The 27,775-nt window shown below is 46.8% G+C and overlaps 1 protein-coding gene across 1 annotated transcript; it reads left to right on the forward strand.

Moving 5' to 3' along the window:
• The first annotated feature begins 1,106 nt into the window (after positions 1 to 1,106).
• On the forward strand, positions 1,107 to 15,056 carry LOC145537501 (zinc finger imprinted 2-like). The gene is made up of 5 exons (XM_081568172.1): positions 1,107 to 1,157; positions 3,751 to 3,969; positions 8,281 to 8,407; positions 8,602 to 8,694; positions 10,110 to 15,056. The coding sequence occupies exons 3-5, from the start codon at positions 8,287 to 8,289 to the stop codon at positions 11,177 to 11,179; spliced, it is 1,284 nt and encodes a 427-aa protein (XP_081424298.1). The 5' UTR covers positions 1,107 to 1,157; positions 3,751 to 3,969; positions 8,281 to 8,286; the 3' UTR covers positions 11,180 to 15,056.
• The last annotated feature ends 12,719 nt before the right edge of the window (positions 15,057 to 27,775 follow it).

Raw genomic sequence — 27,775 nt, forward strand, 5'->3', positions numbered from 1 at the left:
GTCAAAGGCTTTGGCATAGTCAATAAAGCAGAAATAGATGTTTTTCTGGAACTCTCTTGCTTTTTCGATGATCCAGCGGATATTGGCAATTTGATCTCTGGTTCCTCTGCCTTTTCTAAAACCAGCTTGAACATCTGGAAGTTCACGGTTCACGTATTGCTGAAGCCTGGCTTGGAGAATTTTGAGCATTACTTTACTAGCATGTGAGATGAGTACAATTGTGTGGTAGTTTGAGCATTCTTTGGCATTGCCTTTCTTTGGTATTGGAATGAAGACTGACCTCTTCCAGTCCTGTGGCCACTGCTGAGTTTTCCAAATTTGCTGGCATATCGAGTGCAGCACTTTCACAGCATCACCTTTGAGGATTTGAAATATCTCAACTGGAATTCCATCACCTCCACTAGCTTTGTTCGTCGTGATGCTTTCTAAGGCCCACTTGACTTCACATTCCAAGATGTCTGGCTCTAGATGAGTGATCACACCATCGTGATTATCTGTGTCGTGAAGATCTTTTTTGTACAGTTCTTCTGTGTATTCTTGCCACCTCTTCTTAATATCTTCTGCTTCTGTTGGGTCCATACCATTTCTGTCCTTTATTGAGCCTATCTTTGCATGAAATGTTCCCTTGGTATCTCTAATTTTCTTGAAGAGGTCTCTAGTCTTTCCCAATCTGTTGTTTTCCTCTATTTGTTTGCACTGATCGCTGAGGAAGGCTTTCTTATCACTCCTTGCTATTCTTTGCAACTCTGCATTCAGATGAGAATATCTTTCCTTTTCTCCTTTGCTTTTCGCTTCCCTTCTCTTCCCAGCTATCTGTAATGTATATACGCATATATATACAAATGTATATATGCATATATCTCTATTTCCATATACACAAAGATACTGTGGAAGGACACTGAAAACATGTTCACGATTTCATAATTATTTACGGTTTCATAATTATTCAATATAATTATTTATACATATTCAATCAATTACACCGGTCACCTGAGTGTTCCGTGGGTTTATAGCATGAAAAAACGTTCGGTGGCACACACAAAGTGAGAAGGCTTTTCACTGCATACTGTTTATTTTAAAACCATTTTAAACCACGTACTAAGTACTGCAAGTCCGAGGTGGAGAGGTTCCGTCAGGCGAGGGTGTCCGTCTGCGAGGTGAGCGCGGCGGCCAGGGCCCGGACGCGAGAGAGGGGCCCTGGGGGTGAGGGCCCGGCTCGCGGGCAGGGAGGCGCGGGCGTCCCCTCAGGGACGCCGGGGCAGACGCTCCTCTTCGCGGGGAAGTCGACGGGAAGGGAGGCGCGAAGTAGCGGCCCTGAGGGGAAGGGGTGCGGGAGGCCGCGCGGGCGAAGTCAGCTCTGAGGGGGACGCGGCGGCCTCCCTGTTGTTCACGCCCCGGCTTCCTGCCAATGCTTCCCCGGCCGGAAGGCCTTCCGCCCGCCCTCCTCCTCCCGCGTCGAGCACCTCTTCCTCCCCGCCCCAGGACCCCCACAGACCCTCCCTTTTTAGGGCCTCTCCGCTCTCACCCCCAAGAACGCGCGTTCCTTGGTCCCTGAGGACCCTCCCCGTCCTCCTCTCGGATCCCTGCCCTCCCCTTCGAGGACCCCACGGGCCTTCCCCTTCAGACGCACCTGTTGGCCTCCTCAAGGACTCCCGCCCTAGAAAACCCTCCTTCCCCCTCGAGGACCCCCTCCCTTCCCTTCCCTTCCCGTCCCCCCCTCCGTTTGGAGGATCCCCCCAGTTCACCCCCTCAAAGACCCCCTGCCTTCCCCTCAGAACACCCTCCTTCCTCCATGAGGACCTCCACCCTCCCCTTCGAGGATGCCCCTCAGCCCTCTTCTTCTAGGACCCCACTCTCGCTGTCCCCCACCAGAACCACCCTTCTTCGCCTTTGAAGACCCCCGTTCCTCTCCAGACCCCCTGCCCCCTCCCCCCAGCCTCCCCCACATTCAAACGCCCCTTTTTCCTTAGGACCCCTCCTCTCCCCTCAAGACAGTGCCCTCAGTCTTGGCCCTGCCATTATCCCTCCCCTCTGTCCTGCTCCTGCCTCTCTCCGAGCTCCACTCCCTTTATGGCAGAGGAGCTCCTTCCTTCAGCTCCCCCTGTACCTCCTGTCCCACCTGCCTCCGTGTTTTCCCCCTGGCAGTGGCCCACCTCTCCTCTCCCAGCCCTTTCCTTCCCGCAGCCTTCCTGCCGTCCCCCACTTCTGCCTTGGCCCTGGTCCCTCCTTCCTGCCCCTCTTGCCTCAGACCTCCTCCCTCCATCACACCTCTCCTCTCTATATCCTTTCGCTCAGTCCTGGCCCCCTTCCTCTCCTTAGTTCTGCCTCTCCTTTCTGCTCCTCCTTTGCCTCAGTCCCACCCCTCCTCTCTGGGTGCCTACTCCCTGGACCCCTCTCCTAGCCCAGACTGGTTCTTCCTCTTTACCTTGCCCCCCTCCTCCTCCTCTGGTCCAGCTCTGCATTCTGCCTGGCCTTGCTTTACTCCTTTCCCCATCCCTCAGCACTTCTCTTTTGGTGGCTCCCTTCAGTCCCTGCTTCCTCCTCACACAGCATCTGCTCACCTGCAATCTCTTGGCCTCCACTCCCTTCTCCCAGCACTCATCCCCATTTCTCTGAACTTTCTTCCCTACTCTGAAATCAAGGAACCCACCACCACTCATGTTTTTTAGGGATTCTTTGGCTGTTTTTTCTTTTCAAGTATTTAACATTAGCTGCTTTTATGCCTTCTTTTCCCTCTCTGGGGGAGGAGAAGGGATTGTGACTCTCTGCTCTAGCTTGGGACCTGGCTAGCCTAGAGAAGCAGGCTGCCAGGATTTCACAGTCATTTCTGCTGCTCCTTTCTCAGAATCTTACGCTGCAGCCTGTAGAGATGGAAATTCAGTGGGGGTATCGTACATCCAAAAAAAGGAAGTAATAGCAAATTTTAAATTGATGGTAGGCAGAAAGGTATTAAGAAAAAATTACAGTCTTCTCATATGTTATCCCAGTCTAACTTCTAGCGAAAGAGTTAAAATGTTTAAATAAAGAAATAAGAAAATAAATTTGCATATTTAAGTGATCTCTGCCTTTTTGTTACAGACTTGTTTGATTTCTTTATATGTTTTGCATAGGGGTGCAGTCCTTTGTAGGATGAATGTATTGTAACGATCTTTCCTCGTTTTGTATTAACTCATGTTTAAAAGGATCTTCTTAGGTGGTTCATGAATTCGTTCAGTTCGTTATGGTTTGGGGTTCAAGTCTCTTCCCTTCAGTGCCATTTCTGAGATTTTGGTAGCCCGTGTCTGTGGATGTTCTAGACCTGACATGGTGACTGAGGCAACAACCAGTCTGTAAATGTGCAAATCTGTGTGAATATTCACTTAGGCATTTGTGTGAAATGAGCTAACTTCCTTTGACTCACATAACCTCTACTGTCCAGTTAAACTGTGCAAGCCATTTGTGAGTCTCTCTGTGTAATTTCTGCAGATCCTAAGGTTTCTGACTCTCTTCTTCATCTGATAAAACTCAGCCCACCATCTTCCCCAACAGTGTGCTTTGAAGCAGCCTGCCTTTTAGAGTATCCCCCTCCTTTGAAGGGTCAAGCTGTAAAAATGCTCCACGTGAAAGAGGTTTTGGATATCTCGAGGAATCCCCAGCTCCTTCATCCACGTGATCAAGAAAAAACTCCAGAAACCACCCCCATAAGAAACCCAGAGGCTCCAAGAGTTTCTCATCAAAACTTTAGCTATCTTCAGTCCCTGTCGGTTACAGGACCTCACCAAGCTGTGAGCCAAATCCAGGAGCTCTGCTGGCGATGGCTGCAGCCAAAGAGCCGCACCACGGAGCAGATGATGGAGCAGCTGGTGCTGGAGTAGTTTCTGAACACGTTGCCAGGGGAGGTTCAGACATCAGCGAGGTCAAAGCAGCCCAAGAGCAGCAAGGAAGCAGGTGACCTGGTGGCAGACTTGATCCAAGCATGTGAGGAGGAAGGTGAGAGAAGGGACTTTTTGAATATTTGCTGTATGCCTGGCATGTAAGAGGGAGGTAAGTGAAAACTTGTTCAGTGAATGAATGAATGAATTTTATACTCGCCAGTCTAATCTGCCTAATCCTATGTGACATGAAAGAAACTTGAGATTTGGCTTTTGCTTTTCATCCTATTTTCGGAGAGTATGCCTTCGCTCTGCTTTGTTCCCCACCCCTCCACGTTTCATTTTGAGCCTAAACCTTAGTGTCAACACAAAACAATACACAGTCAAAAAAAAAAAAAAAAAAAAAAGAGGGCATGCAGTGTGAGAGATAGGAGGCCTGAAATTTAAATTGTCAAAATTTGACTGGTCTCTTAGAAACTCACAGTTACTCGATTGTAACTAAGGCCATCTCACTGATGATAAAAGAAAGCTATTCACTCCTGATAGGCCTTTGAATGAAATTGATACTAAATCAAAGCTTTGTGTGTGTGTGTGTGTGTGTGTGTGTGTGTGTGTGTGTATATATATTTATACATTTATATATACGTATATATAGAGAGACAAGGAGAGAAAGGCAAGGGAACAAGATGCGGATGTGGACCAGTGGGATGGGTTGATTACTTTGAAAAATATAAAGAAGTAAATTTGAAATAAACATGAGGGTCATGCATGGCTGAATGGTGATATATCAAGGATTATGATCAGTCCAGTTTTGTGCACCTGCATTCATTAAAAGGATTTTGAAGATGCTAATAGTAAACATGTTGGACAGTTAAAATGTACTACATTCTAAATATGTTATAATAGTGCTTTACCTCTCTTAGTAGTTCTTGAGATAGGTATTACCCTCCTTCCAGAGATGAGAAGAGAGAGGCACGGGGAGGCTGAATAACTCACCCGTGAACGTGTTAGTCATTCAGTCGTGTCTGACGTTTTGACCCCATGGACTGTAGCCTGCCAGGCTCCTTGCCAGTGGAATTCTCCATGCAAAAAGACCGGAGTGGGTTGTCATTTCTTTCTCCAAGGGATTACGTCTGAGCCACCAGGGAAGCCCAACTTGCCTGTGGTCCACAATTATTAATAGTAATTGGCAGTCAGGATTCAGACTTCCATGGCTGGCTCCAGAGTCTTGTCATCTTATTAATCGTGGCTGTTAACACCACCTCCAGTGGACATAGGGCATGTGGTCCCACAGAATTTTTAAACTTGGTCAAAGACACAGCCTTTGATGGAGCTGAAAGTCAAGAGAAGGGAAAGAGCTTGCTACGGTATGAGAAAGAAATTATAGAATAGGGAAAGGTACTCTTGGAAAGAGACCACAAACAAGGAAGGACTTCAGGTTTCCTGAGGGAAGGTGGTGGTTGTCTTCTAGATCCCTGAGTGAAAAAGATGTAGTAATAAGACTTTTCGTCTTTCTTTCTTTCTTTCTTTTTTTTTTAACTACTGTGTGTTAGTCGCCCAGTGACCATGGCGTCTGGGGCCATCACGTCATGGCAAATAGATGGGGAAAGAGTGGAAACAGTGGCTGACTTCATTTTGGGGGGCTCCCCAATCACTGCAGGTGGTGATTGCAGCCATGAAATTAAAAGACACTTACTCCTTGGAAGGAAGGTTGTGACCAACCTAGACAGCGTATTGAAAAGCAGAGATGTTCCTTTGTCAGCAGAGGTCCATCTAGTCAAGGCTATGGTTTTTCCAGTAGTCATGTGTGGATGTGAGAGTTGACTGTAAAGAAAGCCAAGTGCCGAAGAATGGGTGTTTTTGAACTGTGGTGTTGGAGAAGACTCTTGAGAGTCCCTTGGACGGCAGGGAGATCCATCCAGTCCATCCTAAAGGAGATCAGTCCTGGGTGTTCACTGGGAGGACTGGTGTTGAGGCTGAAACCCCAGTCCTTTGGCCACCTGATGCAAAGAGCTGACACACTGGAAAAGACCCTGTTTCTGGGAAAGATTGAGGGCAGGAGGAGAAGGGGACGACAGAGGATGAGATGGTTGGATGGCATCACCTTCTCCATGGACATGAGTTTGGGTAAACTCCGGGAGCTGGTGATGGACAGGGAGGCCTGGCGTGCTGCAGTTCATGGGGTCGTAAAGAGTCGGACACGACTGAGTGAGTGATCTGAACTGAACTGAACGGAACTGAGTCGCTCAGTTGTGTCTGACTCGTTGCAACCGCAGGGACTGTAGCCCGCCAGTCTCCTATGTCCATGGAATTCTCTAGGCGAGAATACTAGAGTGGGTTGCCATTCCTTCTTCCATGGGATCTTGTTGACTCAGGGATTGAACCCGGGTCTCCTGCATTGCAGGCAGATTCTTTACCCTCTGAGCCACCAGGGGAGCCCCAATATCATCATACATTTATCTCTTCTACCATAAATGAGTGTTTGGGTCTTTCCTAGATTTTGGAGGTTGTAAGACAGTACACATGAGCAGATATACCTAGGAATAGGTATATTTCTGGACCCCAAAGTGGTTTACCAATTTACATTTCCCTGGTGGCTCAGATGACGAAGCATCTGCCTGCAACGCGGGAGACCGGGGTTCAATCCTTGGATCGAGAAGATCCCCTGGAGAAGGAAATGGTGACCCACTCCAGTACTCTTGTCTGGCAAATTCCATGGATGGAGGAGCCTGGTAGGCTGCAGTCGATCGGATCGCAAAGAGTCACACACAACTGAGCAACTTCACTTTTAGCATCTTTTAAGAGGTCTCAAAAGTCCACATTCTAAGGTTTCCTAGGTGGCTCAGTCAGTAAAGAATCTGCCTGCAACGCAGGAGATGGAGGTTCAATCCTTGGTCAGAAAGATCCCCTGGAAAAGAAATGGGAACCCGCTGTCTAGTATTCTTGCCTTGGAAATCCCGTGGAGAAAAGAGCTTGGCTACAGTGGATGGGTCTCAAAATGTTGAGTCAGGCACGACTGAGCAACTACACCACCACCACCAAGAGTTCCCCTTCTCGACACTATTTGGTATTGTCAAACGTCTTAATTTTTGTCAGTTGAATCGGTATAAAGTCATACTTTGTCATTTTGAAATGCATTTTCTTATTATAATAAGATTGGCCATCTCTGCATATTTATGAGCTGTTTGTGTTTTGTGGATGAGTCACTGAGGCTTAACCTATCCACACTCACAGAGCTTGTAAGAGAGAACCAGAACGTAAACCCAGCTGTCTCTTTTTCCTGGGATTGGGGTATACTGCTCAGCTTTTATTTGCATTTTTTTCTCTCTTTATTAAGGAACTTAAAAGGATCTTTCTCCTCCAACACAGATCTCTAGAAGTTCGCAGCAGGAGCTGTCTTAGAAATATTCCCACTTCTCTCAGACTTCAGGACAAAAGAAAGATATACTTATTTTTTTCTCTTTCTTTTTTATGTTTTAAATTATGAAACTATGATAACACATTTACAGGAGGCTTGGAGAGTTCAGAACAAAGTTACATATAGTTCCACTGTGTGGTGGTTGGTGGTTTAGTCGCTAAGTCATGTCGACTTCTTGTGACTGCATGGACTGTAGCCTGCCAGGCTCCTCTGTCCATGGGATTCTCCAGGCAAGAATACTGGAGTGGGTTGCCATTTCCTTCTCCAGGGGTCTTCCCGACCCAGGAATCAAACCCGAGTCCCCTGCATTGCAGGGAGATTCTTTACCAACTGAGCTATGAGGGAGCTATGGGGGAAGTTCTACTATAAATTACCATTATTTTTAAGTAGATAAATTACAATTTTTAGTTGGACTTTCAATATCAAACTCAAAAAATTAATGGAATGAATAAAAGTAGAAGTCTGTAGTAGATCTGAAAAGCAGTATGAACCAATTCAGCATACTTCAGATTTACATAGTTTTCACACAACAAGAGAATCCAAATTCTGTTCAAGCTCCCACAGACTATAAACTAGGAGACCCTGGAACGTATCCAGGGACATAAAGTGCAAAAATTTCATGGCCTGAAGGCATTGAAATCATATACAGTCTGTTCTCTTATGACTGTGGAATTATGTTAGAAGTTAATACCAAAAGATATTGGAAAATAACCCACATATTTTCAAGTGCAGTGTGACGTTTCCCAAGAGAGATCTTTGACTTAGCCATTGAAAGCCTCTCTAAAGTTAGAAGACTGAAAGAAACAAGAGGGTGATTGCAGAGAAGAAAATGTTTTAATGAGAAAGACTTAAAGGAAAGAAACCCTTGTAGGTCCCTGAAACCTTTGCGTTAGAGTCTTTCTGCTTGTCTGAATGTGTGCTTCATGGTCAGTCCCCTCTTATCAGGCACCTTTCCCCCTCTTTGGGATAATTCCAGATTTCAATCATTTAGGAGTATATCTGGTATTTCAGGAATTGATGACTTTCGAGGATGTGGCTGTGGACTTCAGTCCAGAGGAATTACCCTACCTCAGTGCTTCTCAGAGGAAGCTCTACCGGGAGGTGATGCTGGAAAATTACAGGAACCTGGTCTCCCTCGGTAAGCTGTGATGACCAAAATTGTTTCCAGACATTGGCATATGTCCCTAGTGGCAGAATCTTTGGAAACAGGCTTGATTTTTCTTGTGTGTAAATTTGCACTTGCCTGTTATCTCAGAGCCTTTAGAAAGCAGGCTGGGAGTTCCTGAGGGTACAGGACAGAACCCCCAAGTTATCAGTCTCCTTCTTCAACAGGGTACCAGTTCCCTAAACCTGACATTATCTCACAGCTGGAAGAGGAGGAGTCACATGCTAGGGAGGAAGACGGGAGTGCAGTGACATGTCAAGGTGAGCAGTGAGACCGGAATCTTGGGGGAGACAACCCTGCTCAGTGAGCAGGGGCTGGGAGCTGGTCCTCAGAGCCCACTCAGCTTAGGGAGAAGGCCGGTAAGTGCTTTCACCTTAGGGGCTCGTGTGGCCTCGCCACATCATGCTCACTCAGTACTTCTTTTCTCTCCTCTCTGAAGCTCATCTCTTCCTCTCCTGCTCAGCTCCAGGGAGGCCAGTTTCCCTATCCTCTAATGTTCAAGCCCCTGCATTCATTTGTGCCTTTCCCCTGACAGCTAGAAATCAGAGGTCTTTCCTCTGTCACTGAGACAAGCGAAAACCTTGGTGTGATACCACTGCTCTTTCCAGCCCTCAGGGAGTTGACTTTATAAAGCACACATCAGGTTCTTACCACTCCCAAAAGGAAATCCAGACTTCTAGCAAAACGTTTAAATCCGTCCCAGTCTGGCCCAAAAGTCACATCCAGCTTCATCTCTCATAGATACTCCTAGTAGAACCCTGCACTGCCGCTCCCCAGGACTGTGTACTTTCACAGTCAGTGTCTGCTCAGAATAAGCTTGCCGCCCATTTCAGTGCTTGCTGAGCCCTAATGCCTTCCCCTGCCTGATCTTTTTCTGTTCCCAAACGAAATTCCCCAAACTCTCCTTTTGTACATTTATAGCCTGATTAGAGTCTCTATACAGACTTATGAACATGCAGGTGGATAACGCTTTGCTCAGAATCAGCGTTTAATAAATGTTGAATTGAATGGGTAAAACGAGAGATTGGGAGCCAAGAAAAGAGCTGGAATTCTCTTGCTTTATTCTGAGTGAGAAGGTGTTGACCGGGGTACTCCAGTGTTTCCCCAATAGTCCTACAGCATTATGATAATAGGGGTTCTTTACAAAAAAACACAAAAACTGTTGCCTAACAAGATCAGTTCGAGAAATGCTACCTCTTACATTTCCCCTCTTTGAGATCTGAGATGCTGGTTAAGGGATCTGAAGAGTCCTACAAGAGTGAAAGCTGACTTGCATCGTACGGTATCTCCCGGATTGACCTGACAATAGAATCCCTTTATGGCCACAGTTATACTAGTTCCTCCAAACAGCAGTGATGTACCAAGCATGGTCTGGAAGTTGCAGCCAAACCCCCGTCCCCCCCTCTTTCTCTGGTTTCCTTCTCGTTCTCTTGTCGGTGCCTCTGGCATCTTTGTCAATGTTCAGTCCTGCTAGATGGTCTTTTCTGCCTCACCCTCACCTATCCTTGCTTACTGTCTTCTGCATCCTTCTCCCACTCTCTCCTTAGGTTCCCAGACAACTCTCAAACCTCTGTACTAACGCGTCTGTAATGTTTGGTCTCTTTCTTCTGTTTCTACTATAATGATGTTTTTCTCTGAGTGAAAAATAATAGAGGACCTTTTACATTTCTTTTAGGTTGGGAGGACCAATCTGAAACCAAAGATCTAACTCCAGAGCAAAGCCTGCCTGTAGAGAAATCATCCTCGGGGGCAGGAATAGAGGATTTGGAGGCAGGTGACTCCTCGTGTGCCCACACGAGAGAGTCTTGTGCTGATGATCCGCTGGAGTTGCGCCAGGTCAAGCTGGCAGAAGTTTTGAGTCCCACAAAAACGAGGGACCCCAAGACCCTTGCTCAAGAAGGAAGCCACGAGGGTGATCAACTAGAGAAAAGCTCAGAACTTAAGAAACCATCGGAGAGTCTGCTAGGAAAGGGTCCCCAGGAGCACACTACTCTTGGAGTCTGCACCAGGTCCCGGCTGGCCCACAACTCGTTTTTCCTCCGAGAGAACAAACGCCACAGATGTGACTTTTGTGAGAGAGACTTCAGTACCCGACGAGGCCGGGAGAAGCAGCAGCAAATCCACACGGGGAAGAAGCCCTTTGTATGTAAACGGTGTGGGGAGGCCTTCTACCTCATGCCGCACCTCAGCAGGCATCAGAAGACTCACTGGGACGGGAAGTCCTTGACCCAGCGTGCAGATGTCTACGGCCGCGTGAGCGTTCAGAGGCAGGACTGCCATGAGCGTCTCCAGCGCGGCGAAGCTTTCATCCAGGCCGTGCATCGTCTCCAGCATCTCAAAGCCCACGAAGCCGCAAGAGCCCTGCCACGTGAGTTACCCCGAGACAAGATGTATTTGATTCGATATAAGCGGCAGCACGACTACGTTGGAAAAAGAGCCCGTCAGTGTTGCGACTGTGGCAGAAGGTTCCGTCAAAGTTCACACCTCATCCAGCACTACAGGATTCACGCTCAGGAGAGGCCTTACCAGTGCCAGCTGTGTGGGAAGTGTTTCAGCCGACCCTCCTGCCTCGCTCAACATTACCAACTCCATTCTCAAGAGAAGCCCCTGGAGTGCCATTACTGTTGGAACACGTCCAGTCGGAACATTCTCAACCTCTTAGGCTTTCTCCTGGAGAGAGACCCTTGGAGTGCTCTGAATGTAAGAAGGTCTTGCACCCGCCCTCCCACCTTGTTAACAACTTGAAAACGTGTCATGGTGTAGTCAGAAAACAGCAAGCGGTTGCAAGGGGATAGAACAGTCTTTTTGCAGACGGACAGTCAGCACGTGTGTCAGTCACGGAAGCAGAAAACCTTACAGAGTATTTCTGTCACCTGGGAAAGAAGCCGATAGATTTTGTCCTTCTCTGGTGGTGTCCATAGAATAGAGGTCCTCGATTTTGACATCCCGACAAAAAATGTGTGACTGGCAGGTGTGCTCCAGACAGGAACTCTGTTGCCTGAATTTTTACAGAAGTGTTGACATACAATATCTTTACCACATGGGATGCATCAGCAAAGGGCATCGTAAAAAGGTGTGTGAGGTGTACCTCTGGTGATAATCCACAAAGCTGAAGTAATTGGTAGTGTACTTACATAGTAGTTCATAATTCTGAAAACATTGCCATGTGTATTACTTGATCTCTTCAGGAATGCTGCACTGCACCTGTGTTGAGGATATTTATTTCATATGTACAGATAGAGCAAACTTGAAACTCCAGGTTGTCATTTGATTTGACCTGGGTTGTAAGTGATGGGGCAAAAACTGAACCCCGGCTTGGTTTGGTTCGATTGTTTGGTTTTGGAGAGTCCCCGAGATACTTATTTTAAATCTTAATGCTCAACCCAGGTTTGTTTTATTCCTGCGACATTCTCTCTGAAGAAAAGTAACATCTGTACTGAGCGAAGCCACCTTTCTTTTTAGTAATTTCAGTGTTATTTCATGTTAAATCAGATGGGGACACTTGTGGAATTAGGGGGTCAAGGAGATTGTTAAAGTGAAGTTCAGATAGCCGTTTCTCTTACAATTTAGGATTAGATGAATTTTGGGGACACTGATCAGGGAAGTATATTTTTGCTAAACACTTTCTTATAATTGGTCTTGTAGATCGTAAATCTGCTGCTGATCAAGTAGCATTTTTTTGTAGTTTTATATGTGAGTGTTCTGTATTTTTGAAAAAAGAAGGGGTATTTGAAAACTGTTTCTGTTGTTGGGCTCTGGCATCATCAGCACAGCCAGCTTCCCCTCAAGTCCTACTTCTGTGCTGGGCATACTTCACTCAAAAGTATGAGCCATGAATTGCACTAAAAATCTCTTTCATGCCATACTGTTCTAATGTAAAGAACTGACTTGAATGGTGGTCAGATGCAAACACACCTGGGAACCAGGTGACCTAGTGTCTCAGAATCTGACTCCTTGCCTGGCAGGGTGGGTTGTGTCTGTCATTATTCACTGCCGTGCTTTTTCTCATCCTGCCGTTTGTGATCTGTGATGTGTGGCCCCAAAGTCATGAAATTAAAAACAAACATGAGTCATTAGGGCCTGCACCAGCCAAATGAGCACTTGATCCACACGAGCGCTCACGACACAGCCCCTCTTCCTTGTTTCCCAAGTTCCTGGTGGAACAGCCCTCACTGACTGGCCCTGTTTCCTCCCGTGGACCACCCTCCCACCCACTGTATATTTGTTTCTGATCCTGCCACCACTGCCTCAAAGGAAGATAACCTCAGTGTGGCTTGTTGATGTTGTTAATTAACCTTCATTTGTTTCTCTTAGTAATTAATAAATATCTCTCAGGAGAAACTTGCAGGAGAGCTTCCAATTTCTCCTCCAACTTTTACCTACTGAATTCTAGAATCTAGCAAGTGGATTTTACCTACAGCCGTTTTTACTCTGTCGTACTGGTGATTTTTTCATTTTTCTCATCCCTTCTACGTTTAGTAATTAGAATTCTGTGAGGAAAAGTTGCTCCCCTAGATTTTTATTCAGTAATTTATTTTTATAGCATGGATTTGTGGCATGGGCTGTAATTCAACGTGACCATTACTTAATTTTAGAATTGTTCCAGCTCTGGCCACTGGGAGTCCTTTCGAGTTGGCTCCTGTGCCTTTTCGACAAGACCCCATCCTTTTTCTGAACGGTTGTAACTGTAACCTCCGTGCAACTCCAGGAAAACCCTGTCATTTCTTCATGATAACTTCTACCTCACCACTGCCTTGTGAAATCTGCTGCTTTCCCCAGGATCATAGCTTTACTCACACCCTTATCAGTCTGCCATCCCATTTCTTCCTTCACCATTTTTGCTAAATCTCCATACTACCTCAATTATTATTTGCTTAACACACTTTCTTTCAATTGTGTCATCTCTGTTCTTTAAACTTCAGTATATCTACCTAAAAAGGAAAATTTTAAATCAACTCAAACAAAGTGTCTTACCCAGACCGTAATCAGATTTTCCTAGTCATTGCCGAGATGTCCTTTTATAGCTGGCTTGTTTGAACCTGGATCCAAATGTGCTCTATTGATTGCATTTGGTTGTCTGACTTCAAGTTTCTCTTAATCTAAAGCAATCTCTTCTCACTTTTTCTTAATGCCTTGTGTGACCCCAAGAATAATGTAGAAATGTATTTCCCCCCTCTCTCCACCCAATCCCTAGTATAGCTAACAGCTTTTATATTCCTTATGTTAAGGTTTAACTGTTTAAATTTAGAAGCACTCGTTTTTTTTATTTATTTTTAATTCTGATAAACACATGACGTAAAATTAACCATCTCAGACATTTTTAAGTGGTCAGTAGTGTTAAGTAGAGCCACATTATTGTGCAGTGGATACTCGGGACTTCTCATCTTGAAAAAGTCAAATTCTGTATCCATGAAACAAGAACTCCCCATTTCCCCCTCCCTCCAGCCATGGCAACCATCATTCTAGCTCTCTCTCTCTCTCTCTCTTTTTTTTTTTTTTTTTAAGCTTTGTGTGATTAAGCAAGTAGTCCTGGAAGAAACTAGGTCAGTTGTCCTGTGGAATGTCCCCGCTTGTAAATGTGTCTGTTTGCTTCCTGTGGCATCCTTAACTTGTCCCTCTCTCCCTGTATTTTCTGTAAATGGAAGTCAGTGCTAAACTCTGGAGAATTTAGTTTGATTCGTCTTCAGCTGCTTTGGCAGGAATACCTCCTAGGTGGTTTTGTGTACTTTATATCACATCCCGGTCAAGTTTTTTGCCCCTGCCAAAGGTCTAGGCTCTTGAAGTCATTCTCCAAGCCACTGCACCATTCACAGGCAGGAGGGTTTCAGAGTTTTCACCATCCGTGGAGTCTTCATGATCCAGCTGCATGTTCCTTCTTCACCACCTCTTCTAGACTTTTCTTTATGTGCCTCCCCCCGTTACTCCATCCTGGTCTTTAGATATTTGGATTAAGAGGTGATGGAGACTCCTCGAGGGGGTCTGCTGTGGGCCATTTGTCGAGGGCCCTGGGCCAAGGCTTCTTAAGAGACCTTAACTCTAGAAAGCCAGGGGCATCAGACTTGACTCTGTTCCGATGCTGCTTTCGTACCACAGATGGCAGCGGTGACAACATGGATAGTTAACTCGGCCGGTCATCCCTGGACTAGTTGGAATTTATGAAATATGCACAAGCCACTGCCTCCATACTTTTCAAGATGAACTCTAGTGGCCTGTGGTGGCAGGTACCTCAGCCTGTTATCTTTCACCTTGCTGCTTTTCTTGCTCCTATTCTAGTGGGCCCCCAAGGATAATGCTATTCTTCGTGGCTTTTCCCAACCAATTCCGGATACATCAGACAGTTTGAGCACTGCTCTTATACTCAGGCTATTTTTTTTTTTTTAATGTAGAAACACTCATGTTTTAAGCTTTCTTTGATTATGCAAGTAATACCTATCCGTTGAAGACGATTAGAAAATACTATCATCTTTGAGGTTTTGGGTGTTTGTTTTGTTTTGTTTTTTAATATTTGTACTTCCCTGTCTTAGATAATGCTTGCTGCTAAAAGAGGTATGTGCTGTTCAGACATTTTTTTCCTGCGTATAGGTCTATATCGATTTTTAAATAAAATACATACTATTTTAAAGGTGGCGATTTTTCTTCTAATGTATCATGAACATCTTCCCACATTGCTAAATGTATCCCCCAGTTTCACCTTTCAGGACTGCCTGACACTTGGTGGCATAGATGTGGCCTAGTTTATTTCACTAGACTTTAAGGTTTGGAAACTGGGGTTACTGTTCTTTATCTCTTTTTTCATTCCATTGCGAACCTTTTATTTTTTTTTATTTAGTTATAATTAACATACTGTATTATATGAGGATGGGGGGATAGACCAGAAAGGTGGGGGGATAGACCGGAAAAGTGAGGGGATTAAGAAGTACAAACTTCCAGCTATAAAATGAGTCACAGGAATGTAATGTACAAATAGGGAATATAGCCAGTACTATTGTGACAGCTTTGTGGTGGCAGATGGTAACTGGGCTCATTGTGGTGATTGTTGCTGAATGTATAAGAATGCTCACTCCCTGTGTTGTACACCTGAAACTTATCTCGTACATGTGCACCGCTTCCCCGTTACCTCCTGAGTCTTGGAATTTCCATCAGCAACTTGCTCTGATGTCTTTGCATGTGGTTGTGTGCCCCAGGGAGAACTCCCTAGCAATAGACTTTCTGGGCCAAAAGGTATATGCATCTTGAAGGCTTTGGAAGCACCCTTGGCCTTCTCTCCTCAAGGTCAAAAAGACGTGTACACTTGTTTTTTTTTTCTCTTGGGAGCAACTGAACTACTCAACTCTCCGTGAAGAACTACTACACTACTACTACACTACTACACTATTCTCTGTGAAGAATTTGCACTCTTAACCCCGCTTAGGGAATTAAGAGGCCTAATGTCAGGCCTGGAAAGAGCCACAGATGAAGTAGTTTGTTCACACCCTCATTTTACCAGTTGTGTTAGGTTTACTTTCCTCATTAAACAGTAGTAAGCATATTAAAAAAAAAATTTCAGAAGCACAGCAGGCTAATAAACTCCCCCCCCCCCGCCCCGGGTGGTCTCATCAGAGCACACACCCAGGACCATGCTTGTGTTCACTGGCTGAGGAGCCCCTTGCCAGGTCAGGGAGAGCGTGGGCTTTGGAGCCAGGCGGACCTGAAGCCAGAGCCGGCCCTCTCCTCAGAAGCCACTTAACCTCACTTTCTCAGGAAATGCAGTAACAGTGCCTCCCCTTGGAACTCTTGAAAGGCCTGGAGCTCGTCTGTACAACAGTGCCTGGTACATAGTTAGGCACTCGGGGTGTTCTTAAAGTTCTCTTAGTGACAGTTGCTAAACCACAGAATTACAGACCACAGTCATATGTCCGATACAACCACACCTTAGCACATTGGAGTATTCACTGTACTTGAAATAGTTTTTCTGAGTAAACAGTTTTCGTATAATTACAGATTTGGGGTTCTCTTTTTCTCATTAATTTGTAATGACAGTGATATAAAGGTTGGATGAACAGATCATAAAGCATTGCATTTATAGTTGCTTTCTGAAGGTAGATTTCCAAAAAAGTGGTATTACCAGATGAGACAGGAAAAGCATTTCTGTGGTTCTCAAAAGATGGTGCAGAATTTGTTTCCTGAGGGGCAGCACTCACAGCCGCCAGCTACAGGCAGGGCAGGAGGGGGGTGGGCAGGGATGTGTATAGCTAATCAGTCACGCTGGCCCTGAACCTGAAGAATGGCCCGAAACCTTTCTCAGCATAGCACTCCTTATCAGACAGACTGAGCAGTTCATATTTGCAAAGAAATGGCTTTCCCACGCCTGGTATAAAGAAGCCTTTGAACAACATTACCAGCATTGGATATTTATTACTTAAACCAAGAAAACGTTTGCTTGTTTGATAAGCCAAAAAAGTGATTCTTGCTAACTCATGGATTCCCTCCTGCCCGTGTATGCTTTTAAAATTCTCTGTGTATAATCTAGGCCTTTTGCCCGTTTTACTATTGTGTCTGTGCTTTTTTTTCTCTTTTACTGATTTGCACAAACTGGTTTTCCTTTTTTTTAAAAGGATTTTTAAAAGGATTCCTATTGTTCACTTGAGAGCAGTAACTTGACTCATTAAAAACAATTTCAGTTTTATGAAAAGGTAGATCTCTCTCTGCCTTGCTGTCCCCCGCCCCCGACTCCAATACACCATAAACAGCGTTAACATTTTGGTCATTTTGCTTTGGTTTCTCATCTTTTTTCTTTTTTTTTGGCTGCACATACTGCATGCAGGATCTTATTTTCCCAAACAGGGATTGAACCTGAGTCCCCTGTGCTGGGAAGCACAGGTCTTAACCACTGGACCGCCACAGAAGTCCTCTTGTTTTCTTATAATTGAAAACTAATCGCCAGACTAAGGAGGTGCTTGCCTCTAGGGAGTAGTGGGGAGGAAGTCTGTCTTCCATGGTACCTCTGTTCGGTCTCACCTACTCACACATGTGGCCGTGTTACCTCTTTTAAGATGGTTATAGTTTTCATTTAGCTGTGATCATCCCATGTGTGCATGGCATGTTTTTTCCATGTAACCGTACACCTCACACACTGCTCTGTCCCCGGGCAGTCGTTTTCACCTTGCTCATAGCTGCAGAGTATGCCCAGAGATTTATCTGTGTGGCCCTCCCTCTGTTTGAATGTGTCATTTAGTTCTGGTTTTTCACAATTGTAGAGGATGCTGTGAGGAACATTTTGGTCCTTAAAATATTTTTCTAAACTTAGGAGTCTTTTAAGATTTTGCCAAAGGGGAGTTCCTATATCAGAAGAGGAATCATTGTATTGGAAGGGCTATACTTGTCTAAGTTTCCTGATACAGATCTAAGTTTTCATTCGAAAACATATCGATTTGCACTGCCGCCATTAACTCATGATGGTGCTTTCCACACATTCTTGCTAGCATTATGTACTAAGAGTACTTTTCACCTTTGCTAGTTTAACAAGAGAAAGGACATCTAATTTTAATTTTATTTATTTCGTTTTTAAGGACACTGAATAGTTTCCTCTGAGCTTCTTAGGCAATTATATTTCTCCTCTTTGCATTCATTGTCTGTGTGGCTTTAATATCTTCCAATCAATTTGAGCAGTCTCTTTATATAATAAGGATATTATCTGTCTTCATTTTGGCCATAAACATTTTCCCCCAGTTTGTTTGGATAATTTTTTTCAGAAGGGTTCAATTTTTATATAGCTCAATTCTTCTGCTCTCTTTTCTAAAGCTACAAAACCTAACCACCGCTAAACATTAATGTTTTATTCTGCAGTTTTTAGTACTTATAAAATATACTTTAACTGTTACTGAATTTACTTCAAATGTATTATGTGAAAATAAAAATGGTCTCCCATAAACTGCCTCAGCATCAATTTTAATAAGTGACACATCAAGTCGTAATATGTTATTTTATAATACAGTTGCATATCTGTATCATCCAAATTGTTTTGTCACCCTTTACGCATCCTAGATCTGCATTTTTAACTTGTATATAGCCTTATTACTTTACAATATTGTAATAGTTTTTGCCATACATTGACATGAATCAGCCATGAGTTTACGTGTGTTCCCCTTCCTGGACCCCCCACCCACCTCCCTCCCCATCCCATCCCTCTGGGTCATCCCATTGCCCCGGCCCTGAGCCTTTGTCTCATGCATCGAACATGGAATGGTGTTCTGTTTCACATACGATAATATACATGCTTCAATGCTATTCTCCCAGAACGTCCCACCCTCACCTTCTCCCTCAGAGTCCATAAAATTGTTCTTTGCATCTGTGTCTCTTATTCTGTCTCGCATATAGGGTTATCGTTACCATCTTTCAAATTCCATATATATGCATTAGTATACTGTATTGTTTTTCTTTCTGGCTTACTTCACTCTGTATAATGGGCTCCAGTTTCATCCATAACTTGTATATAGCCTTAGATGAGTGTTCTGTCATCGTACCTTTAAAAGTGTATTTATATGTATGTGTACTTACATGAGAAAGATATGATGGTTACTCTTCTGGATAAAAAATTTGTTTACCAACTAAAAACAGCTTTTTGATGATTATTGAAGCAAACTCACAAATCAGGCAGAATTGACATTGTTACATTTATTAGCATCCAGGAATATGATGTTCTTTTATGTATTCAAGCATTCTTATCAACTGGTAAAGCTTTGTGTTTTCAACAAAGCTTTTGTTTTTCGCATCAGTTTTCCTTGGTTATTCCCACATACTGTTGCAGTTGTAGGCTTCGTTGTGTAGCCTTTTTCTCATTGGTTATAATTCCCCCAAACGCCAGCATCCCAGGAATGGGGTTACTATTCCTAGTGTTGCCCCGCTGCATGCAGTCAAGCTAGCCAAACCCTGTGCTTCCAGAGGCAGGTGGGGGCCACAGATTCTTCGAAGGAAAACGCAGAAAAAGCTTAGCATTAAGTATGTGAGCACACGTATAGACACAACTTATAAATACCACCCCCATACCCCGCCCCCAGCCTCAGTGTTGAATCTCCTCTCACTCTGGTTCCAGGGTGGGGACCAGGCCATCTGATTATCAGGTCTCCTCCAGGGGGGACCCTGAAAGAGGGAAGAAGTACAGGACCCACTGGCATGATACCTGGCCCACTTCAGCCTTTCAGACAGAAGACTGGTTTGGATCAGTTGACCATAGGCTTTGTCGTTTGTTTAGTTGGGCTTTGGGGTTTCTTGTGGGGTGGGGCAGGATTGGCCATACCACATGACCTACGGGATCTTAGTTCTCCCTACCAATTGTAGAAGCCAGCCGGTGCTCCAGAGGGTGGCGCCTCACTGGGAAGCACTGTCTCCTGCTTTCTTTTGGTTTCATTCTATTATAGAATGCAAATCAAAAATTAGATTTCCAGTTTTAAGCCACATTAAAAAAAAAAAAAAACCGCCAACCCGGTTCACACCAAAATTCCAGGCCTTCCTACCTGGAACTTCGCCTAGGTCCTTTGCCTAGAAAAAAGGACCATCTGTCTCTTCAGTGGACCATCACTTAATATAAGGAGATCCAGATATTGCAGGAGGAGAAGGAGGTGACAGCGGATGAGGGGGTTGAATGTCATCATCGACTGAACAGACATGAGATTGAGCAAACTCTGGGAGATAGTGAAGGACAGGGAAGCCTGGCGTGCTGCAGTCCATGGGGTCGCAAAGAGTCGGACGCGACTTAACGACTGAACAACAGATTTAAGGGAGAACTCACAGAGTCACCTGAGGGCGCTGTGATGGCGAAGGGGCTCAAAGGGCCCGTGCTTGGTACCGAGCGCTGGTCCAAAGTAGACTCCAGGTGAACTCAGGTGGGCTTTTTGGATATCCTGCTGTGTATGCCAAGCAGCACCAATGAAAATAATAATAGTCTATAATAAGAAGAGAGAAGAGTTGTGTTTACTCATGATAGAAAAAAGTCTTGATTTCTATAAGCCAAACGTGGCCAACCTGAAAGTCATCTTCCCAGATTATTCTGAGAAGCTGCTCCACGTTTTCAGCACGGTTTTATATATTGTCAGAACAAAGGCTGTCAGAAGGCTGAGTGCTGAGGAATTGATAACTTTTGAACTGTGTTGCTGGAGAAGACTCATGAGAATCCCTTGGACTGCAAGAAGATCAAACTAGTCAATCCTAAAGGAAATCGACCCTCAGTATTCATTGGAAGGACTGAAGCTGAAACTCCAATACTTTGGCCACCTGATGTGAACAACCGACTCTCTGGAAAAGACCCTGATGCTGGGAAAGATGGAAAGCGGGAGGAGAAGGGGGCGACAGAGGATGAGATGGTTGGATGGCATCACCAACTCGATGGACGGGAGTTTAGGCAAACTCGGGAAGATGGTGGACAGGGAAGCCTAGTGTGCTGCGGTCCATGATGTCACAGTGAGTCAGATATAACTTAGCCACTGCAAAACAACAGAACAAAAACATTAAACGAGGCAGGGGGGTTATATTTCTTCAGTGTTAAAAGAGAGACCAGCACATACATATCGAGTCAGTGTGGACCTGGCACCTGGGAAGGGAGTCTTCCTATCAAAGAAGAACAAGCCCTAGTGACCCAGAAGTAGGGTCCTTAATCTTTATTTTTAACATGGATATTATTTCTGGTCAAGGTGCCCTTTTCCTGAATAATTGAAGCAGATGTACAATGCATATAAGGGAGGCCAAAAAGATGCTGTTTTAGTTAGTTCGAGTTTGCTCAGACTCATGTCCATTGAGTCGGTGATGCCATCCAACTATCTCATCCTCTGCTGCCCTCAATCTTTCCCAGCATCAGGGTCTTTTCCAGCGAGTCAGTTCTTCGCATCAGGTGACCAAAGTATTGGAGCGTCAGCTTCAGCATCAGTCCTTTCAATGAATATTCAGGATTGATTTCCTTTAGGAGGGTACTCTCAGGAGTCGTCTTCAGCACCAGGTATGAGACCTCGGCAAACTGTTTAACCTCTGTGCCTCATTTTTCTATCTGTGAAAGGGGGAATGATAAAATGGGCCCTGCCTCCTGGGGTGGTTGGGAGAATTAAGTGTGTCATATGCAAAAGCACTCACTCGGGTCGGTATCTGGCTCGCAGGAAGCAATATTTATTCATTTTTAAAGATTTTTTAAATGTGGACCATTTTTATTGCATTTTTTTTGTTTTACCATACTGGTTCTGTTTTATGGGGGGGTTTTGGTCACAAGGCATGTGGGATTTTTATCTCCCGGACCAGGCCTCGAGCCTGCACCCCCTACATTGGAAGGGGAATTCTTAGGAAACAATATTTAAATCCTCGTTGTCACTCTGCTGATGCAGTATCAGGGATTCAAGACTGAGGGGTCAAAGCGGCCAACTTGGTGCTTCTGTTGCATGGGAGCCAGATCCCTCTTTGCTGTGGGGGTGGTCCTGTGCACTGCAGGAGGTTGACCAACATCCCCTGTCTCTACCCAAAAATGTCCCCAGATGGCGCCACAGATCCCTTTTAGGGGAGCATGGTCATCCTTGTCTGAATAACCACTGTTCTAGCTGAGATCCCCGTGAGTGGAGGCATGTAAGCCAGAGCTGTGAGACGGCAGGATGGAAATACTGCGGGCAGTGCTCGTGGAGAGGCAGTTCCTAAAATCTCATCCTACCCCCATGCCACTCAGCAGCCGAGCTGATGTCTCTCGTTGGCCGATGGCTCAAACCCAGGGTGTCTGCTCCCCTCCACGGCTTCAGATTGTGATGCTTCTTAAGTTATGCGTTTGCTTTTGGCTGCACTGGGTCTTCGTTGCTGCACAAGGGCCTTCTCGAGCTGCAGCGAACGGGGGCTATCCTGGGGTTGCGATGTGTGGCGTTCTCATGGCGGCGGCTTCTCTGTTGCATAGCACGGGCTCCAGGGTCCACAGGCTTCAGTAGTTACAGCACACGGGCTCAGCAGTCGTGGCTGGCGCACAGGCTCAGCTGCCCTGCAGCATGTGGAATCTTCCCAGACCAGGGATCGAACCTGGGCCCCCGGCGTTGGCAGGCGGATTCTTCACCACTGGACCCCTAGGGAAGTCCCCAGTCGTGGTGTTTGCAGCAGGATTGTTATTTATATCCATGAAGAGGCCGTTCCACACAGTTCTGAGAAACACAGACTCACCCATTTGGAGAAAGCAGTAGAGACACAGGGTTTTACGTACCAGGCACGGTTCTCACAGTTACACCTGTACTAACTTTACTTAATCCTCATGATGATTCTCAGAGAAGGCAATGGCACCCCACTCCAGTACTCTTGCCTGGAAAATCCCATGGGCGGAGGAGCCTGGCGGGCTGCAGTCCACAGGGTCTCTAAGAGTCGGGCAGGACTGAGCGACTTCACTTTCACTTTTCACTTTCAGGCATTGGAGAAGGGAACGGCAACCCACTCCAGTGTTCTTGCCTGGAGAATCCCAGGGACGGGGGATCCTGGTAGGCTGCGGTCCGTGAGTTGGACACGACTGAGCGACTTAGCAGCAGCAGCAGGATGACAATTCTATGGTGGGTGAGGGGACATTGTTATTCCTACATGTTGCAGATAAAGAAGCCAAAGCACAGAGAGGTTAAGCAACTTGCCTAACGTCACACAGGTGGTACGTGGCTGGGCTAGGATTGAGCCTTGGAGGCGGGTATTTGACATGCACAGTGCCATTTCCCTTTCTTCTTCCCTCTGGTTGGTTAGGATCTTCCCAACCCAGGGAATGGACCCGAGTCTCTTTTGTCTTCCCGCGTTGGCAGGCAGGTTCTTCACCGCCACCTGAGAAGCCCTTGATAGTTGAGTTAACTGCCGAGTCAAGAAGTTTAAATAACAGCCTGGAATTTGGGTTCTCTTGAAAAGTATCAGAGAATCTGGCAGTGCTTGGTCCACCACCACCAGCTGGCAGGAGCTTGGAGCGGCCGCCTCATTGCAACAGATTCCGTTTCTCCAGAGCCCCCATCACTCCCTCTTCTATCAATCGGCTGGATTCACTAATTCACTAATACTTCACTGGATGTCTTTGCCCAGCCTCTGCAGATATTAGATTTTCAGACTTCCAGGGAAGACAAATCATGCGTGTGTGGTTTTGTCTGTCTGTTTCTTTTTGTTTGTTTTTTAGGAGCCTAGCCATACTAATCTTTAATTCAGTCCTGCCCATGTTACCGAGGATGGCTGATTTCAGTTTCCTTCCTGTGTGTGTGTGTGGGCATGCTCAGCGGCCTCCGACTTTTTGAGACCTCGAGGACCGTAGCCGCCAGGCTCCCCTGTCCAGGGGATTCTCCAGGTGAGAATACAGGAGTGGGTTGCCATTTCCTCCTCCAGGATTCTTCCCGACCCAGCGATCAAACCTGTATCTCCTGCACTGGCAGGCAGATGCTTTACCACTGGGCCACATGGGTAGCCCCAGGACAGGGGAGGGATCCAGAAACTCAGCCTCACAGGCTGATGTTCCCTCACAGGCTTCACATTTTCCTTGTGGCTTTTGCAAATAAAGAAGTTTTCACATATTGAGACCTAGGGAAGCCATTCCAGCTCATACATGGGTTAACCTGATACTACATCAGCAGAATGATAATGAGGATTTAAATACCATTTCTTAAGACTGCTCCTTCCAATGCAGGGGTGCAGGTTCAGTCCCTGGTCGGGGAGATAAAATCCCATATGCCTTGTTACCAAACAAAACAAAACAAAACAAAACAAAACAAAACCATAAAAGAGAACCAATATTGTAAAACAAATCCAATAAAAAATTTAAAAAATGGTCCACATTTAAAAAAATCTTTAAAAGATAAATAGTGGTTCTTGAAAGCCAGATACCTACCTGAGTGAGTTCTTTTGCATATGACACACTTAATTCTCCCCACCACCCCAAGAGGCAGGACCCATTTTATCATTTCCCCTTTCACAGATAGAAAAACTGAGGCACAGAGGTTAAACAATTTGCCGAGGTCTCATACATGGTGCTGACGACGACTCCTGAGAGGCCCCTGAACACAAGGAGACAAAACCAGTCCATCCTAAAGGAAATCAACCCTGAATATACATTGGAAGGACTGATGCTGAAGCTGACGCTCCAATACTTTGGTCACCTGATGCGAAGAACTGACTCGCTGGAAAAGACCCTGATGCTGGGAAAGATTGAGGGCGGGAGGAGAAGGAGACAGCAGAGGATGAGATGGTTGGATGGCATCACCGACTCAATGGACATAAGTTTGAGCAAACTCGGACTAACTAAAATAGCGTCTTTTTGGCCTCCCTTACATGCATTGTACATCTGCTTCAATTATTTAGGAAAAGGGCACCTTCTAGGAAAAGGGACCTTTTTCCTGACAGGTGCCTGTGGACCACCAGGACAAAAGCGGGAAGGAGCGGCTCACGACCCCCGCACACCCCCGGTCCACACGGGTGCTCAGATCGAGTGGTTAAAACTGCCTGAAACAAGTTTGTTGTTATCAGGGTTGGAGGACTGGAAATTCTGGCCTCACACCCACTCTGTGAGCCTAACGTCCTGGCATCACTGTCTCCCTGGTGGGGGGTCCCACCTGGGCCCCCACCCTCGCCCCTCCCCTCCCCTACCTGGTCCCCGCCCGGGCCCAGGTCTTCCAGGAGGCCGGACGTGGGGTTGACAGGAGAAAACCATGTTATAGTGCCAAGCTGCGGAGACACAAGGGCCTGGATGCCCGGGGGTGGGGGTAGGAAGGGCCGGGGGCTGGGGTCCCACCCTGCAGAATCACCAAATGCACAGTGACCCCCAGGCACGTGGTCACCCCTCTCCCAAACCCCCACACACTCATTGCTGCTCACAATGGCCTACTCACAAAACCCCCAAGATGGTGGCAAGTGACACTCTTTTGGAATGGGCACACACTTGCCGAAACACACCCCGCCTGGCCTATGTGTTGAGGATGGTCCTTACCCTTAAGGACGGACGCTCATCAGACCTTAAACAAATGGATTCCCAGCACAAAAGCTGAGAAATGCTGTGGGCATTTGGGTAGCTGGCACTTTGGGACTATTATGAATGGACCAGTTAGGAACATTCTTTATACATATGCAGGTATATATGTAAGGTTTACATACATATATGTGTGTGTATATATATATATATGATTGATTGGAAACACTGATGCTGAAGCTGAAACTCCAATACTTTGGCCACATGATGTGAACAACTGACTCATTTGAAAAGACCCTGATGCTGGGAAATATTGAAAGTGGGAGGAGAACAGGATGACAGAGGTTGAGATGGTTGGATGGCATCATCAACTGGATGGTCGTGACTTTGAGTCAGCTCTGGGAGTTGGTGGTTGACTGGGAGGCCTGGCGTGCTACAGTCTGTGGGGTTGCGAAGAGCTGGACACGACTGAGTGACTGGACTCAACTGAACGGATGTATACATGAGTTAACCTATAGTTTTGCAGGCAGATTCTTCGTGGGACCCCCTGAGCTATGCAGCAGGACCTTATGTATTTTTGTATATAGCAGTTTGTATCGGCGAATCCCAAAGGCCTAATTTATCCCTTCCCCTTCAAACCAGTCAATCCCTAAGGAAATAAGTCCTGGATATTCGTTGGAAGGACTGATGTTGAAGCTGAAGCTTCAATACATTGGCCACATGATGCGAAGAGCCAGCTCACTGGAAAGATGCTGGGAAAGATAAAAGGCAGGAGGAGAAGGGAGTGACAGAGGATGAGATGGTTGGATGGCATCACCGACTTGACGCACATGAGTTTGAGCAAGCTCCAGGAGCTGGTGATGGACAGGGAAGCCTGGCGTTCTGCAGTGCACGGGGTCTCAAAGAGTTGGAGTGAATGAGTGACTTAACTGACTGACTGACTTAGTCTTACGACATGCACAAGGTCATTCTCTGCCTAAATCTGTTTCTCTAAGTAACCAAACACAGAGGCCCCAGACCCTCCCCCCGCCCCTAATAATCAAGTTGCCGCGACCCTTCTGACGCCCGTGCTGGTGTCAGATGCGGTATGAACAACCTGACTCGGCCTTTGGCATGCGGAGGGGGGCGGGGCTTGGGGCTTGTGCGTGACTCCAAGCCGCTGAGCGCTGTTCATTCGCGCGCGCATTTGTGCACCGCATCCCGGAACATCTCCGGAGCCGGCTCTGCTCAGGCGCCAAGGACGCCCGGGGAGTTAGCCCGCCCGCCCGCCCTTCCCAGCGGCCCAGACCGAAGCGGGTCCCGAGGTCAGTCCTGCGGCCGCCGCTCCGCGGGGTCTGAGCCAGCAGGGCGGGGGCTCTGCGCAGGGCGAGGGGCGCGGGAGGGCGCGGGAAGGGGTCCCCGCGGGGAGAGTGGGGGCGCCCCGGGAGGAGGTGCGGGCGCGGGGGCTGCTCCCTGGGAGCCCCGAGACCGCAGGGCGCGAGGCGGGGGCCCTGCAGGAATCCAAGTCTCCCCTAAGAGCAATCTAGTCACTGGGTTCCTTTGAGCCCTTGGGCAACTCCGGGCCCCAGGATTTCTGGGGCCACTGGAAGGAGCGAATCCTGGAGGGGACAGAGGAGTAGGTCCCTCCTCAAAGTGGGGTGTCTGGAGGGCGGAGTGGCGGGGACCCCCTCCAGGACAGGTGGAGGGAGGATGCTGGTTCTGGTCCCCAGGTTTTGGGGGCGGAAGGGGCAGACCCGGGGACTTTGGGATTTGATGGAGGAGGAGGAGGTACGGGGGCTGCTCGCAACCTGGGAAGCCAGCTGGGTGTCAGGGGTCAGGGAGCTAATGGGCCGAGTAGAACACGGGAAGTGATGCCGTGGGGATGTTGTGGGGAGTCTGGGGGGCACTTTGAGGGGTACGGAGCAGGGGGGACCCTCTGGACGTGTTTGCAGGTGCGCTGAGATGCATCAGAGGCTTGCAGATGAGAAGGGGGCGTGGGAAACAGCTTTTGCACCTCCGGTGGTTCTGTGCACCTGCGTGGCTGCGGGTGGGGGCTGGGAGCACGTTTGGGGCGCCCGGTTTTGAGGGGCAGCCCCTGGGGGAGGTGCCGGGGCGAGGCTGAGAATGGGCCTGGGTGTCCGCCAGAGGGAAGTTGTGTTGAGGAGGGTGAGGGGTCATTTCAGTCTGTGGGTCTGCCTTTGTGCCTGTCTGGAAGGTGTGTGTGTGTGTGTGTGTGTGTGTGTGTGTGTGTGTGTGTGTGTGTAGGACTGCCTGTGAAGAGTGTGTGTGTGTGTGTGTGTGTGTGTGTGTGTGTGTGTGTGTGTGTGTAGGACTGCCTGTGAGGAGTGTGCTCAGTTCTGAGAAGCAGGCCTGCCCACCTGAAGGGTGGGGGTTTCTGAATTTCCCTGGACTTGTCTGCAGGTGTGTTTGTGTCATGAAGCCCTGATTTCTGCAGTCTGCAT

This window comes from Giraffa tippelskirchi, chromosome Y, assembly GCF_054371585.1.
Source record: "Giraffa tippelskirchi isolate mGirTip1 chromosome Y, T2T-mGirTip1v1.2.pri, whole genome shotgun sequence".
In the NCBI taxonomy this organism is placed as follows: domain Eukaryota; kingdom Metazoa; phylum Chordata; class Mammalia; order Artiodactyla; family Giraffidae; genus Giraffa; species Giraffa tippelskirchi.